Source organism: Monodon monoceros, unplaced genomic scaffold (genome assembly GCF_005190385.1).
Source record: "Monodon monoceros isolate NGI ecotype Baffin Bay Population unplaced genomic scaffold, NGI_Narwhal_1 Super_Scaffold_2, whole genome shotgun sequence".
In the NCBI taxonomy this organism is placed as follows: Eukaryota; Metazoa; Chordata; class Mammalia; order Artiodactyla; family Monodontidae; genus Monodon; species Monodon monoceros.
The window spans coordinates 54514380-54532133 of NW_021703776.1; the positions used below are offsets into that span (position 1 = coordinate 54514380).

At 41.8% G+C, this 17754-nt stretch overlaps 1 protein-coding gene across 1 annotated transcript in view; it reads right to left on the reverse strand.

The window, feature by feature from the left end:
• Positions 1-17754, reverse strand: part of GSDME (gasdermin E) — a 77555-nt gene that overhangs the window by 47248 nt on the left and 12553 nt on the right. The window contains exon 4 of the mRNA XM_029233951.1: positions 4471-4663. Coding sequence (XP_029089784.1) covers positions 4471-4663 — 193 coding nt within the window. The remainder of the gene's footprint in view (positions 1-4470; positions 4664-17754) is intronic.

Below are 17754 nucleotides of genomic sequence, written 5' to 3' on the forward strand. Positions count from 1 at the left end.
AGGGGACACGGGTTTGAGCCCTGGTCTGGGAAGATCCCACATGCCACGGAGCAACTAAGCCCGTGCGCCACAACTACCGAGCCTGCACTCTAGAGCCTGCGAGCCGCAACTACTGAGCCCACCGGCCACGACTACTGGAGCCCGTGCACCTAGAGCCCGTGCTCTGCAACAAGAGAAGCCACCACAATGAGAAGCCCGTGCACCGCAACAAAGAGTAGCCCCCGCTCGCCGCAACTAGAGAAAGCCCACGTGCAGCAACAAACACCCAACGCAGCCAAAAATAAATAAATAAAATAAATACATTTAAAAAAAGGACAAAACATCTGCTGGCCACAGGGAAAGATATCAAGTAGAAAAGACCAGTTCCAACTTTGCTGCATGGTTTTTTTTTCAAGGAAGAGACAGGCCCCCAAATCCCTCCCCTCAAAATACTCCTAAATAAAGAGTTGATGGCACACTGAAACTTCACTCAGGAGAGCTATTGTGGTAACTTTAGAGGTCAAATGTGGGCCATAACCAATAGGAGCATTTAACATTTTTTCTTGTGTGTAAAACTTGTACAATTTGTAAATATTTAGATATAGTAAGACTTTCTGGGGGTAATTTTAAAATACTTTAAATAATTATGAAGGTTCATCATTGCCATACCATTGCTTGCATGACATATTAGTTTCATATAATTTATAAGTTAGAATTCTTAATGAAGAATCAAACTTCTAATTATCATGTATTCATAGAAAAATGGAATCTTTTCTTTACCACAATTTGCCTTACAATGAACCAAAGAATGAAAGTGGGATCTGCCTGTACCACAACACCCTCCCTTAGCCCCTGAACAGTCAGGAAAGCACAAAATGGCACCGTCTCTGGAAATCAGCTGAAACCAAGGCCCTGAACTCAAGGGGAGGGAACTGATGCGTGCACTCAGAGTCCACTCACTTCTACATTTAGCCCAGAGAAAACCCTCAAAGATCCTCTAGTCCAACTATTCCACCTAAACCTGGCAGGGACAGAAGCGACCTACCATGTCTGCAGAAGTTATTTTCCATGAATAAACTTCCTCAAACACTAGGAGGTTAGGAGCAATAATCAGTGGCAGAGATGGGGAGGGTATGGCGGTTATAAAGCATTGACATATGGCAGCTGACAATGGAAGACAAGGTGGAAAAACTAAAGAGTGTGTCTCAGAATAATACTGGATCTAAGGAATAAAACATGAACCTGAGTCATTATGGAAAGGTCTTAGCCTGTTTTCCATCAAGAATGTTTTAAGATAAACATAGAGCTCTTATTCAAAGGGGTCATGTCCAGGTATCTGCAAAGTTAAGTCCTGTGGTCCTATGGATTGCCTTCATGCTCAACAATGCTACATAACTGTTGTATATGAACGCACCTGTTTTTTCAAGGACAGATGAAGTTTGTTTTTGAGATGTGCACACGTCTCACTGACAATAAAACAAATACTCTGAATTCCAAGGGCTAAAATAACTTGTATACAGATGACAACTTATCTAAATGACCTGAAATAAAAATGATGGCAGATAAGCCCTTGAGAAAGACAGTACTTAAGCATTACTAATCACCACCCCCAAGGCTACACACGTGTCAAACAGCCACAGCCTTATCAATCTGATGATGTTGTGGGAGTCCAAAAACAGGTAGACCATGTAGATTAGAATTTATTAGTCCAGCGTGAAGTAACAAGAATGTTAGCTTTACATGATCTCCATCCTATGGTCAAGTCTTCCTCCTCTTCTCTCCTCTGTTGCTCAACTTTACCTTTTAGCAACAAAACAAGGAAGCGGTGACTCTGTGATAAGATACCTCTTCCATTTCTAGACTTTAAATTTGTTCTTTACCATGTTCCTGGTGTTGCCCCTACCCCTCTTCCCCTACCCAGGCCATCTTTCCCAATCACCTGTAGAAAGAACAGAATGTCTAAACTCTCCCCAAGTGATCTCATGCCCTCGTGTGGGCACCTCCAGGTGGGCAGACCAGCTATTCACATGTGCTTGTTCAGGACAGCGCCTGGAACACTGTACACCCCCTAGGTACCCTCACTGGGGACCCAGATTCATGCCTCTGCCTTTGTATCTCCTGCTATAATTTTAACTATTTTTATCTCAGCCAATTCCTTTGCTTCACAGTCACTTCAAGAATCATGTAGAGGAAATAACAGGAGTTTTGGAGCCAGAAAATCCTGGGATGAATCCCAGCTGCAGCACCCAAATTGAGCTCCGGGACTGAGAACAAGTCACTTCCTTCCCTGAGCCTTAAATCCTCAAACCTAAAAAGAGACAGCTGTGCAGAGTAAATGAGATGACGTCTATGAAGTGCCTGGCACACAGGAGGTACTCAGCACATGCCTATCTCCTTCCCCTCCCTCTCTCCCCCTTATAACTGCTGGCCCTAGCATCTTTCTCTGAGACTACTTTTTCCCATCTCTACTCACTGACTTCTCCCCATATGCTTCCTATTGGCACTAACTTCTACACCTGAATCACGAAGAGTGTTTGAGAAACCTATAACGGGAAACATGATGATAGAGCATTGCCAAACTGTGGTTTTTCAAATAGAAATAACAAGACTGCAGGACAGGATTACGCTCTAGAGGGCTGCCTAAAGACTGAGCGAACAGCTAGCTCTCCTGTCCCTCTTCCCCCTTATTTGCGAGACTTAGCAAATAAAAATATAAGACTTCCAGTTAAATTTCATTTTCAGACAAACAACAAATATCTTTCCAGTGTTGTCGTAGAGAAGGAAAATGCCTCTCTAGCAAAGAAGAGCGGAAGAGGAAAGATAATTAAGGTCATGACTATCAGAGAAAGAGGTGGCTGTCCCTTCCACCTGGTGTCACCAGAGAGAGTTTAAAGTTCTCTGACCGAGAAAGGGAATTCCTGCCTGAGTCCTAACTCAGTAGAGTCCTGGAGTTCTAGAAAGTGCCAGGAGGCAAGAGTCAAACAGCCACCATGGTCTTTCAACTCCCTTAAGCATCAGCTTAGCGGAGAGGTGAATGGGTTTTGAAGACTTCAGTTGCCCAAGCATGCTCGATATCTGTACAAAACCCACCCACCAAATGCTTGACACCTGAGTTTTATGGTATTTTTTACTCATTAATTTTTAAACCTTATTTTATTCAATGAGCAAACCTATTTTATAGTTCATATAATCCTAAGAATATTGGAAAAGAGGAGATAAGCTACCTATACTTAACACAAGTGAGTTTTCTCTTTATTTGGGTTGACATTTCCCATTTTAAAAGAAAACGGGTGATAAAATTACACAGGAAAATGCACCTATGTTACTGTACAAATGGAAATGTCATCTCTTGTCAGGATTACAGTAACCTCTCAATTGGACGCCCAGCTCCCACCCATCCAGTCTCTCCTCAGCCCAGCGGCCAGAAGGATCCTTCTAAAACATAAGTCAGAGCCTGTCACTTCCCTTCTCAAAGTCTTCCAGTGGCTTCCCACCTCACTCCGAGGACGAGTTAGTCTTTCCAGTGGCCTGCAAGGTCCTACGGGACCTGCTACTGTTCCTTTACCCACTCTGACCTCACCTGCCCTTGCCCTATTTACTCAGCCCCAATCACACCACCTCTGCCTACAGCCTTCTTGCCCAGGACACTCCTATGCTCGCTCCCATCCCCAGCTTCAGGTCTTTGCTCTGATGCCATCTTCTCCAGGATGCTTTCTCTGGCCACCTTTTCAAATCACAGCCCCCGTTCCTGGCATGTTCTATCCCCCTTCTCTGCTACATTTTTCTCCATTCCAGAGAGCACCATCAACCTACTATATACTTCACTTAGTTGCATGTTTTGTGTCTCTGCCCCCTAGAATATAGGGCAGAAACGTTGGCATTCTGTTCACTGCAGCATCCCCAGCATGTAGAACAGTATGTGGTACATCGTAGGCACTCAGCAAAATTACTTACAGAATGTTGAATAAACATAAGGTAAAAATAATGAGGTATTATCATTTTACTGGGGTAAAATGTATTTACTGAAATCTAAACAATGAATAAATGTGGGGTTTTCTTTAAGACTTCAGAGTTAAAAACCAGCTCTTCCCCTGAAGCCTCCCACACCTGCTTTCTCCTTTTCCTAATCAGAAAATCATAAAGAGCCAGGGCAGAAGGAGGATTTTTCTACTTCTGATATTAATATTCAGAAATGTAGGACAGAGCATTCTCACTGTTGCTATTTTATAAATCGTATGATTTCTTTAAAGTACACATTTGTCTGAAGCAACATCCTTTTAAAATGCTTCCCAAGTCTCCCCTCTCAGGCTAAGAACAGTCAACGTCCAGACTAAAGGATGCACTGCTCATCAAGTTTCAGCACATGGGCATTCGGTAATGTGTGCTGATTGGCCACGATCCCAATGTCACCCTTCTAGCCAACGTCCCACAGAACGACCTTTCAATGAGAGACATGTCAAAGTCCAAAATGCCAAGCAGAATTCCCATTACCTCTCCTGGGCAACTCCAATGAGCTGCTGCAAGTCCACCTCCTGCTTCCTCAAGGTTCCAAACGAGGACTGACTCTCCACGAGGCCTCTGCCACCAATGCTCAGCTTGACCTTCCCCATTGCCGTCTCCAGGGTCCCACTCACATGGTTTTCAAACTTGCCCTCGTACTTCACAAAGTCCGACTCCACGACCACTACAGTGAATGAGACATGCAGAGGAATCTAATGACAAAACGGCCACCTCTGTGCCTCAGGTCACCTAGCTTTCCAATCCTGCAGAAACCCGTGGGAAACATGAGGTCTGCACGCAGAGTGGAAAGCTGGTGGCCGTACTGTGTGTATGGGCAAAAGAACCTGGGTGCTAAGAGCGTGGCATGCACTGGTGGCCAGGGACTCTACTGGGCACTTTTTTGTTTTTTTCATCTTTCAATTCCAATATACACACATATAGACAAGTGCACAAAAAGTATCTATAGAGTTTCATGAATAATTTTAAAGCAAACATCTGTTTACTATCCAGGTAAAGAAACAGGACATGTTAAATATGTACTTTTCCAGGATGAAGGGACTAGATGAGGACGACACCAAGGCACAGAGAAGACAGCAGCCCAGCACTCTGCCCAGGGAGTGGCCTGCCTGATTCAGTATCTTGCAGGTCAGGCGCCTGAACCTGTCCTCGGGCATCCTCCCTTCTCACTGGTGGCCTTGGAGAACACTGCCCTGGCCTTCATTACCATCTCCATTGAAACAGTTCTCCCCATATTTACCTGTTTATATCTGACCTCCACCCAGTCTTTCAATTCCTTATCAAGCAATTCCTTATCTCTGTGTTCCTGATAAAGTCAGTGGGCATGCTCTTCCTCCCTGCTTCAAACACCATCTTGGAACACATAAGCTCCAGACTCTCCATTCTTCCTTCCTGGCTTCCCAGACACTGAGAAAGATGCCACCACCCAGCTGGTGTCCCAGCTTCAATCAACTCACCTGGTCATACCAGGCGATGGCTATCAGATTGCCTTCAGGATCTGCCCTTTTTTGTCTGAACACTAAAGATAAATATCTGATGAACTCAGATTTGAACTGCTAGCCTTCACATGTCTCCAGATTCTACTGTTCTCATTTTTAATTGAACCAAATACTACCATAAAAATGGTCTCAGTCAACATCATTCAGGAAGGTTACACTGAGAGTCTCTTAGGAACTTCATACTTGGCCCTTTCCATTTTCCTGACCCAAGGCTCTCCTGGGCTCCTGGCGGCACTTCATAAGGGATTCAAATCCAACTGGAGTCTGAAACGTTTCTTTCCATCCAGCCACTGCCCCCAACACCTGTATTTCTTTCACCCCAGGCAACAAAACCTATACCTCAACCAAGGTTAATGAGAATTAATCACCATTCATTATCTGTGAAATTTACAAAGTAGAGAATCATCTCCATGAAAAATAAGAAGCTTATGAAAATGCCCCCAAGTCACAGCCTTCTCCTAGCCACATCTTGAGAACACAAACACTCTGGGAAATGCTTTCGGAAGCAGCATATAGCAGCTGTTAAGAGCTCAAGATTTTATCACTAGTCTAATATACCTAGCCGGGAGACCTTGGGTAACATCCATCACCCTGAACCTCAGGTTTGTCATATGTAATTTGGAGATAATTAATAATACCTACCTGATGGGTTCTACTGGAAGTTGATGTATGTAAAGCATGTAATACAGAGCCTGGCACATAGCAAGCGCTCAATCTATCCACTGGGTTTAGGCCAAAGCAACATCATTTCCTGATAAACAGGACAGTCCTAGATTGTATAAAGTACTACACAGACAGAAATTCTACCCTTAGATCCCTGTTCTGGCCCCAATCAGGCTTACTACCACTCCTGAAAACTCTGACCCCAAAACTGGATCCCACAGCAGGTAAGGACAATCAAGACTGTCTGTGTACTGCAAAATGCCACACTAGACACACCTCCGAACCAGACGTCATTTGTGCACACGTCTGCATCGAGTTATCCACTGCTGCAGGTGGAAGGGAAAAGTGAGGAAGCCAACAGGCCATCGGCAGGACAACCAAGTCACCACCCTCCAACCTCCGCACCCCTGGGCAACACAACACTCCAGTGTGGTTGCCAGGGGCAAGAATAACAAAGGTGAGGCATCATGAATCTGCTCCGAAGACAAAGTAGTGGGCACCTCTCATCACAGCCCTAACAGCAACAGGACACAGAACCAGGCATGAGCTCTGGCCTCAGATGATGAGCATGTGTGGGACTTGCTAATCTGCAGGGACTGCAACCAGCCTGACCATCTAACAACAGCTCTCAGGACACCACGAACGAAGCACCTAACAAGCACAGAGCGGTGAAATTCCAATTACTCAGGGGTCCATGGTCTGTTCTGGGAATTTTTTTTTCTCTTGCCTTTCCTTATATTTAGTTATTACACTACTCAGTAAGAGTTCTACCAGACATCCAGGGGGAAAACGTGACATACAATTAATATCAATTCACTTGCCCACTGTTTGACAGCTCTGATAATGAGCCTGGCTGAAGAAAGTATTGGCTAGAATGCTGAGCTGGAAGAAAGTTAGGAGATTATTTGTCAACTCAAATTACCTCCTCTATCACTTTTTCCCTTTAAGGGAGATGCAATCACAAAATGAGAGAACTTTAGGGCTGAAAGAAGACTCAAACATCATCTAGTCCAATAATTAAGAGCTGATGGTGCTTTCATATATCACCATGTTCCAAAAAGCAGTGTAGGAATAAGTACCAAAAGTCTTCGAAAACTTCCCAACCTCTGGTCCAGTAATTCTATCTTTAAGAATCTATGCCACCCCAATGTTCATAGCAGCATTATTTACAATTGCCAAGACATGGAAGCAACCTAGGTGTCCATCAACAGAAGAATGGATAAGGAAGATGTGGTATACATACATACACACACACACACACACACACACACACACACACACACACACACACACACAATGGAATACTACACAACCATAGAAAAGAATGAAATTTTGCCATTTGCAACAACATGGATGGACTTGGAGGGTATTATGCCAAGTGAAATAAATCAGAGAAAGACTGTATGTTATCACTAACATGTACAATCTAAAAAATAAAACAAACTAGTGAAAATAATAAAAAAGAAACAGACTCACAGATATAGAGAACAAACTAGTGGTTACCAAAGGGGAGAGGGAAGTGGGGGAGGGGTAAGATGGGGTAGAGGATTAAGAAGTACAAACTGCTATGTATAAAATAAATAAGCTACAAGAATATATTACACAGCACAGGGAATACAGCCAATATTTTCTAATAACTATAAATGGAGTATTATCTATAACAATTTTGCATCACTATATTGTACACCTGAAACTAATATTGTAAATCAACTATATCTCAATAAGAAAAAAGGGAGACCTTCAAGATGGCAGAGGAGTAAGACGTGGAGATCACCTTCCTCCCCACAATTACATCAAAAATACATCTACATGTAGAACAACTCCTACAGAACACCTACTGAATGCTGGCAGAAGACCTCAGACTTCCCAGAAGGCAAGAAACTCCCCACGTACCTGTGTAAGGCAAAAAAAAAAAAAAAGGAAAAACACAGACAAAAGAATAGGGACGGGACCTGCACCAGTGGGAGGGAGCTGTGAAGGAGGAAAGGTTTCCACACACTAGGGAGCCCCTTCACTGGCAGGGATGGGGGGTGGGCAGGGGTAATTTTCAGAGCCACAGAGCACAGCACAGCAATAGGGGTGCAGAGAGCACAGCGGAGAGATCCCCACACAGAGGACTGGTGCTGACCAGCACCCACCAGCCTGAGAGGCTTGTCTGCTCAACCGCCAGGGCAGGTGGGGGCTGGGAGCTGAGGCTTGGGCTTCAGAGGCCAGACCCCAGGGAGAGGACCGGGGTTGGCTGCGTGAAGACAGCCTGAAGGGGGCTAGTGCGCCACAGCTAGCCGGGAGGGAATCCAAGAAAAAGTCTGGACCTGCCAGAGGCGAGACCTTTGTTTCGAGATGCGCAAGGAGAGGGGATCCCTTCCCAGTGTGCCCACAGAAGGCAGAGCACCGCCTGAAAGAGCTCCAGAGACAGGCACGAGACACGACTATCAGCTTGTACCCCAGAGACGGGCATAAACTGCTAACACTGCTGCCGCTGCCATCAAGAATTCTGTGTGCAAGTGCGGGTCACTATCCACATCCCCCAGGAGCCTGTGCAGCCCGCCAATGCCAGGGTTCCACGATCCAGGGACAACTTCCCCAGGAGAACACATGGCGCGCCTCAGGCTGTTGCAACGTCATGCCGACCTCTGCCGGCAGAGGCTCACCTCGCATTCCAATTATGACTACCGTACCCCTCCCTCCCCCAGCCTGAGTGAGCAAGAGAGCCCTAATCAGCCACTGCTTTAACCCCTCCTGTCTGGGCGGGAACAGACGCCTGAGGGCAGCCTACACGCAGAGGCGGGGCCAAAACCAACGCTGAACCCCAGGACCTGTGAGAACAGAGGAGGGGAAATTTCTCCGTGCAGACTCAGGAGCAGCAGATTAAATCCCCACAATCGACTTGATAAACCCTGCATCTGAAGAATACCTGAACAGAAACGAATGTTCCCAAAACTGAGGCAGTGGACTTTGGGAGCAACCCTAGACTTGGGGTTTGCTCTCTGCATCTGATTTGTTTCTGGTTTTATGTTTATCTTAGTTTAGTATTTAGTGCTTATGATCACTGGTGGATATATTCATTGGTTTGGTTGCTCTCTTCCTTTTTTTTTTTAATATATATATTTTTTTCTCCTTTTCCTCTTTTTGTGAGTGTGTATGTATATGCTTCTTTGTGTGATTTTGTCTGTATAGGTTTGCTTTTACCATTTGTCCTAGGATTCTGTCTGTTTTTTAGTTTTGGTTTTTTTGGGTTTTTTTCTTTCTTCCTTTTCTTCTGAGCCGTGTGGCTAACAGGGTCTTGGTGCTCCAGCCGGATGTTGAGCCTGAGCCTCCAAGGTGGGAGGGCCGAGTCCAGGACACTGGACCACCAGAAACCTCCTGGCCACGCACAATATCAATCGGCGAGAGGTCTCCCAGAGATCTCCATCTCAACACTAAGACCCAGCTCCACCCAACAGCCAGCAAGCTCCAATGCTGGATGCCCCATGCCAAACAACCAGCGAGACAGAAACACAACCTCACCCATTAGCAGAGAGGCTGCCTAAAGTCATACTAAGTTCACAGACACTCCAAAACACACCACTGAATGCAGCTCTGCCCACCAGAAGGACAAGATCCAGCCCCGCCCACCAGAACACAGGCACTAGTCCCCTTCACCAGGAAGCCTACACAAGCCACTGAACCAACCTCACCCTGTGGGGGCAGACAGCAAAAATAATGGGAACTACAAACCCACAGCCTGTGAAAAGAAGACCCCAAGCACAGTAAGTTAAACAAAATGAGAAAACAGAGAAACAGGCAGCATATAAAGGAGCAAGGTAAAAACCCACCAGACAAAACAAATGAAGAGGAACTACACAGTTTACCTGAAAAAGAATTCAGAGTAATGTTAGTAAAGATGATCCAAAATCTTGGAAATAGAATGGAGAAGATAAAAGAAATGTTTAACAAGGACCGAGAAGAACTAAAGAGCAAACAAACAGTGATGAACAACACAATAAATGAAATTAAAAATACTCTAGAAGGAGTCAATAGGAGAATAACTGACGCAGAAGAACGGATAAGTGAAATAGAAGATCAAATAGTGGAAATAACTGCCTCAGAGAGGAATAAAGAATGAAAAGAACTGAGGACAGTCTCAGAGACCTCTGGGACAACAAGAAACGCACCAACATTCTAATTATAGGGGTCCCAGAAGAGGAAGAGAAAAAGAAAGGGTGTGAGAAAATATCTGAAGAGATTATACTTGAAAACTTCCCTAACGTGGGAAAGGAAATACTCCGTCAAGTTCAGGAAGTGCAGAGTCCCATAGAGGATAAATCAAAGGAGAAACAGGCCAAGACATGTATTAATCAAACTACCAAAAATTAAATTCAAAGAAAAAATATTAAAAGCAGCATGGGAAAAGCAACAAATAAAATACAAGGGAATCCCCATAAGGTTAATAGCTGATCTTTCAGCAGAAACCCTGCAAGCCAGAAGGGAGTGGCAGGACATATATAAAGTGATGAAAGGGAAAAACCTACAGCCAAGATTACCCAGAAAGGATCTCATTCACATTCAATGGAGAAATTAAAACCTTTATAGACAAGCAAAAGCTAAGAGAATTCAGCACCACAAAACCAGCTTTACAACATATGCTAAAGGAACTTCTCTAGGCAGGAAACACAAGAGAAGGAAAAGACCTACAATAACAAACCCAAAACAATTAAGAAAATGGTAAGAGGAACATGAATATTGATAATTACCTTAAATGTGAATGGATTAAATGCTCCAATCAAAAGACACAGGCTTGCTGAATGGACACAAAAACAAGACCCACATATATGCTGCCTACAAGAGACCCACTTCAGACCTATGGACACATACAGACTGAAAGTGAGGGGATGGAAAAAGATATTCCATGCAAACAGAAATCAAAAGAAAGCTGGAGTAGCAATACTCATAACAGATAAAATAGACTTTAACATAAAGAATGTTACAAGAGACAAGGAAGGACACTACATAATGATCAAGGGATCAATCCAAGAAGATATAACAATTATAAATATATATGCACTCAACATAGGAGCATCTCAATACACAAGGCAACTGCTAACAGCTACAAAAGAAGAAATCGACAGTAACACAATAATAGTGTGGGAATTTAACACCTCACGTACAACAATGGACAGATCATCAAGCAATAAATTAATAAGGAAACACAAGCTTTAAATGACAAAATAGACCAGATAGATTTAATTGATATTTATGGAACATTCAATCCAAAACCAGCAGATTATACTTTCTTCTCAAGTGTGCACGGAACATTCTCCAGGATAGATCATATCTTGGGTCACAAATCAAGCCTAAGTAAATTTAAGAAAACTGAAATCATATCAAGCATCTTTTCTGACCACAATGCTATGAGATTAGAAATCAATTACAGGGGAAAAAACGTAAAAAACACAAAACACATGGAGGCTAAACAATACATTACTAAATTACCAAGAGATCACTGAAGAAATCAAAGAGGAAATCAAAAAATACCCAGAGGCAAATGACAATGAAAACACGACAATCCAAAACCTATGGAATGCAGCAAAAGCAGTGCTAAGAGGGAAGTTTATAGCTATACAAGCCTACCTCAAGAAACAAATATCTCAAATTAACAATCTAACTTTACACCTAAAGGAACTAGAAAAAGAAGAACAAACAAAACCCAAAGTTAGCAGAAGGAAAGAAATCATAAAGATCACAGCAGAAATAAATGAAATAGAAACAAAGAAAACAATAGCAAAGATGAATAAAACTAAAAGCTGGTTCTTTGAGAAGATAAACAAAATTGATGAACCATTAGCCAGACTCATCAAGAACAAGAGGGAGAGGACTCAAATCCATAAAATTAGAAATGAAAAAGGAGAAGTTACAACAGACACTGCAGAAATACAAAGCATCCTAAGAGACTACTACAAGCAACTGTATGCCAATAAAATGGACAACCTGGAAGAAATGGACAAATTCTTAGAAAGGTATAACCTTCCAAGACTGAACCAGGAAGAAATAGAAAATATGAACAGACCACTCATAAGTAATGACATTGAAACTGTGATTAAAAATCTTCCAACTAACGAAAGTCCAGGACTAGATGGCTTCACAGGTGAATTCTATCAAACATTTAGAGAACAGCTAACACCCAACCTTCTCAAACTTCCAAAAACTTGCAGAGGAAGGAACTCATTCTATGAGGCCACCATCACCCTGATACCAAAACCAGACAAAGATACTACCAAAAAAGAAAACTACAGACGAATGTCACTGATGAATATAGATGAAAAAATCCTCAACAAAATACTAGCAAACAGAATCCAACAACACATTAAAAGGATCATACACCATGATCAAGTGGGAGTTATCCCAGGGATGCAAGGATTCTTCAATATATGCAAATCAATCAATGTGATACACCATATTAACAAATTGAAAAATAAAAACCATATGATCGGGCTTCCCTGGTGGCGCAGTGGTTGAGAGTCGGCCTGCTGATGCAGGGGACACGGGTTCGTGCCGCAGTCCGGGAAGATCCCACATGCCGCGGAGCGGCTAGGCACGTGAGCCATGGCCACTGAGCCTGTGCGTCCAGAGCCTGTGCTCTGCAACGGGAGAGGCCGCAACAGTGAGAGGCCTGTGTACCGCAAATAAATAAATAAATAAATAAATAAACCATATGATCATCTCAATAGATGCAGAAAAAGCTTTTGACAAATTTCAACACCCATTTATTATTAAAAAAACTCTCCAGAAAGTGGGCATAGAGGGAACCTACCTCAACATAATAAAGGCCATATATAACAAACCCAGAGAAAACATCATTCTCAATGGTGAAAAACTGAAAGCATTTCCACTAAGATAAGGAACAAGACAAGGATGTCCACTCTCACCACTATTATAAAACAGAGTTTTGGAAGTCCTAGCCATGGCACTCAGACAAGAAATAGAAATAAAAGGAATACAAATTGGAAAAGAAGAAGTAAAACTGTCACTGTTTGCAGATGCCATGATACTATACATAGAGGATCCTAAAGATGCCACCAGAAAACTACTAGAGCTGATCAATGAATTTGGTAAAGTTGCAGGATACAAAATTAATGCACAGAAATTTCTTGCATTCCTATACACTAATGATGAAAAATATGAAAGAGAAATTATAGAAACACTCCCATTTACCATTGCCACAAAAAGAATAAAATACCTACGAATAAACCCACCTAGGGAAACAAAAGACCTGTATGCAGATAACTATAAGACACTGATGAAAGAAATAAAAGATGATACCAACAGGTGGAGAGATATACCATGTTCCTGGATTGGAAGAATATTATGAAAATCACTATACTACCCAAAACAATCTACAGATTCAATGCAATCCCTATCAAATTACCAATGGCAGTTTTTACGGAACTAGAACAAATCACGTCAAAATGTGTATGGATACACAAAAGACCCCGAATAGCCAAAGCAGTCTTGAGGAAAAAAAACAGAGCTGGAGGAATCAGACTCCCTGACCTCAGACTATACTACAAAGCTACAGTAATCAGGACAATATGGTACTGGCACAAAAAAAGAAACACAGATCAATGCAACAAGATAGAAAGCCCAGAGATAAACCCATACACCTTTGGCCAACTAATCTATGACAAAGGAGGCAAAGATACACAATGGAGAAAAGACAGTCTCTTCAATAAGTGGTGCTGGGAAAACTGGACACCTACATGTAAAAGAATGAAATTAGACCACTCCCTAACACCATACACAAAAATAAACTCAAAATGGATTAGAGACCTAAATGTAAGACAGGGCACTACACAACTCTCAGAGGAAAACATAGTAAGACACTGACATAAATCACAGCAAGATCTTTTTTGATCCACCTCCTAGAGTAATGGAAATAAAAACAAAAATAAAGAAATGGGACCTAATGAAACTTAAAAGCTTTTGCACAGCAAAGGAAACCATAAACAAGATGAAAAGACAACCCTTAGAATGGGAGAAAATATTCGCAAATGAAGCAACGGACAAAGGATTAATCTCCAAAATATATAAACAGCTCATGCAGCTCAGTATTAAAAAATACAAACCACCTAATCAAAAAATGGGCAGAAGACCTAAATAAACATTTTTACAAAGAAGACATACATATGACCAAGATGCACATGAAAAGCTGCTCAACATCACTAATTATTAGAGAAATGCAAATCAAACCTACAATGAGGTGTCACCTCACACCAGTTAGAATGGGCATCATCAGAAAATCTACAAACAACAAATGCTGGAGAGGGTGTGGAGAAAAGGGAACCCTCTTGCACTGTTGGTGGGAATGTAAATTGATACAGCCACTATGGAGAACAGTATGGAAGTTCCTTAAAAAACTAAAAATGGAATTACTGTATGATCCAGCAATCCCACTACTGGGCATATACCCGGAGAAAACCATAATTCAAAAAGACACATGCGGGGCTTCCCTGGTGGCACAGTGGTTGAGAGTCCGCCTGCCGATGCAGGGGACGCAGGTTTGTGCCCTGGTCCAGGGAGATCCCACATGCCATGGAGTGGCTAGGTCTGTGAGCCATGGCCGCTGAGCCTGCGCATCCGGAGCCTGTGCTCCGCAACAGGATAGGCCACAACAGTGAGAGGCCCACATACCGCAAAAAAAAAAAAAAAAAAAAGACACATGCACCCCAATGTTCATTGCAGCACTATTTACAATAGCCAGGTCATGGAAGCAACCTAAATGCCCGTCAACAGACGAATGGGTAAAGAAGTTGTGGTACATATATACAATGGAATATTACTCAGCCATAAAAAGGAACGAAACTGAGTCATTTGTTGAGATGTGGATGGATCTAGAGACTGTCATACAGAGTGAAGACAGAAAGAGGAAAACAAATATCGTATGTTAACGCATGTATGTGGAACCTAGAAAAATGGTACAGATGAACCGGTTTGCAGGGCAGAAGTTGAGACACAGATGTAGAGAGCAAACATATGGGACAGCAAGGGGGGAAAACCGCGGTGGGGTGGGGATGGTGGTGTGCTGAATTGGGCGATTGGGATTGACATGTATACACTGATGTGTATAAAACTGATGACTAATAAGAACCTGCAGTATAAAGAAACAAACAAAAAAACTAATACCAAACTTTCTTTGGGTTATTTGTATGGAAATATGTTAACATAAATGTTTCAGACATTACATGAAATTTCTAAAAATCTTATATATTCTGGTATAATGTTATAAATCATAATTCTAGTTAGTACTTTAAAATGTATATCTCAGAAATAACTAAATTTCCTTGTCAATTGCATTATTATGAATTTTCATCAAATCTTTAACTGTGGTCATTTTTAAGTCTTTTGTCATTTACAGACAGTTCTGGGTGTACTCTGTTGCTTTTACAAAAATGTTCCCATAACAGGGTCTCATCTTCAAGGAATTTATGGAAAAGACTCTGACAAGAACAGGTTTCTGGTAACTGACTATACTGCTGAGCTGAATAAATAAGCATTTTCAGAACTCTAATGGAAAACTGATGAACTCATAAAAGTGCTAACAAAAGATCAAGATAAAAGAAAATTAATTACATGGGACTGAGTGAACTGATGAGGATGATTATAATTTTTGTGACTTTCTCTTTGAATAAAAAAAAAAAAATCCCACAAGGACTCAGAGGCAAAAAATACACAAATCAATTTTCACTGCAAAGTAAAGGAGCTGTTACAGTGGAGGATTACTAGACTGAATGTCAATATTATGACATAGTATGAGTGTATTTTGTGTTCGGCAATTGCAATCATTGTTGCTTTTGTTGTGGTCATCCATTTGCAATGCTTGGTGTCAGTTTATCTCTTGTAAAAATAAAATACAGTGTGTGTGTGTGTGTGTGTGTGTGTGTGTGAGTTGTGGGAAAAAAGAAAAAATATTCTTTGTTATTGCATATTTTTCCTACTGATTAAATTTAGAATGAAATTTTTAAAAAAAAGAAATTGAAACTGTGATTAAAAATCTTCCAACAAACAAAAGTCCAGTACTAGATGGCTTTACAGGTGAATTCTATCAAACATTTAGAGAACAGCTAACACCCAACTTTCTCAAACACTTCCAAAAAAATGCAGAGGAAGGAAAACTCCCAAACTCATTCTATGAGGCCACCATCACCCTGATACCAAAACCAGACAAAGATACTACCAAAAAAGAAAATTACAGACCAATGTCACTGATGAATATAGATGAAAAAATCCTCAACAAAATACTAGCAAACAGAACCCAACACATTAAAAGGATCATACACCATGATCAAGTGGGATTTATCCCAGGGATGCAAGGATTCTTCAATATATGCAAATCAATCAATGCAATACATATTAACAAATTGAATAAAAACCATATGATCATCTCAATAGATGCAGAAAAAGCTTTTGACAAAATTCAACACCCATTTATGATACAAACTCTCCAGAAAGTTGGCAAAGAGGGAACCTACCTCAACATAATAACGGCCATGTACGACAAACCCACAGCAAACAACATTCTCAGTGGTGAAAATCTGAAAGCATTTCCACTAAGATCAGGAACAAGACAAGGATGTCCACTCTCACCACTATAATTCAACAGTTTTGGAAGTCCTAGCCAAGGCAATCAGAGAAGAAAAAGAAATAAAAGGAATACAAATAGGAAAAGAAGAAGTAAAACTGTCACTATTTGCAGATGACATGATACTGTACATACAGAATCCTAAAGATGCTACCAGAAAACTAGTAGAGCTACTCAATGAATTTGGTAAAGTAGCAGGATACAAAACAGAAATCTCTTGCATTCCTATACACTAATGATGAAAAATCTGAAAGAGAAATTAAGACAACACTCCCATTTACCATTGCAACAAAAAGAATAAAACACCTAGGAATAAACCAACCTAGGGAGACAAAAGACCAGTATGCAGAAAACTACAAAACACTGATGAAAGAAACCAACAGATGGAGAGATAAACCATGTTCTTGGATTGGAAGAATCAATATTGTGAAAATGACTACACTACCCAAAGTAATCTACAGATTCAATGCAATCCCTATCAAATTACCAACGGCATCTTTTACGGAATTAGAACACAAAAATCTTAAAATTTGTATGGAGACACAAAAGACCCCGAATAGGGCTTCCCTGGTGACACAGTGGTTGAGAGTCCGCCTGCTGATGCAGGGGACACGGGTTCATGCCCCAGTCCGGGAGGATCCCACATGCCACGGAACGGCTGGGCCCGTGAGCCATGGCCGCTGAGCCTGCGCATCCAGAGCCTGTGCTCCGCAACGGGAGAGGCCACCCACCATAGTGACAGGCCCACGTACCACCAAAAAAAAAAAAAGACACCAAATAGCCAAAGCAGTCTTGAGGGAAAAACATGGAGCTGGAGGAATCAGACTCCCTGACTTCAGACTATACTACAAAGCTACAGTAATCAGGACAATATGGTACTGGCACAAAAACAGAAATATAGATCAATGGAACAAGATAAAAAGCCCAGAGATAAACCCATGCACCTATGGTCAACTAATCTATGATAAAGGAGGCAAGGAT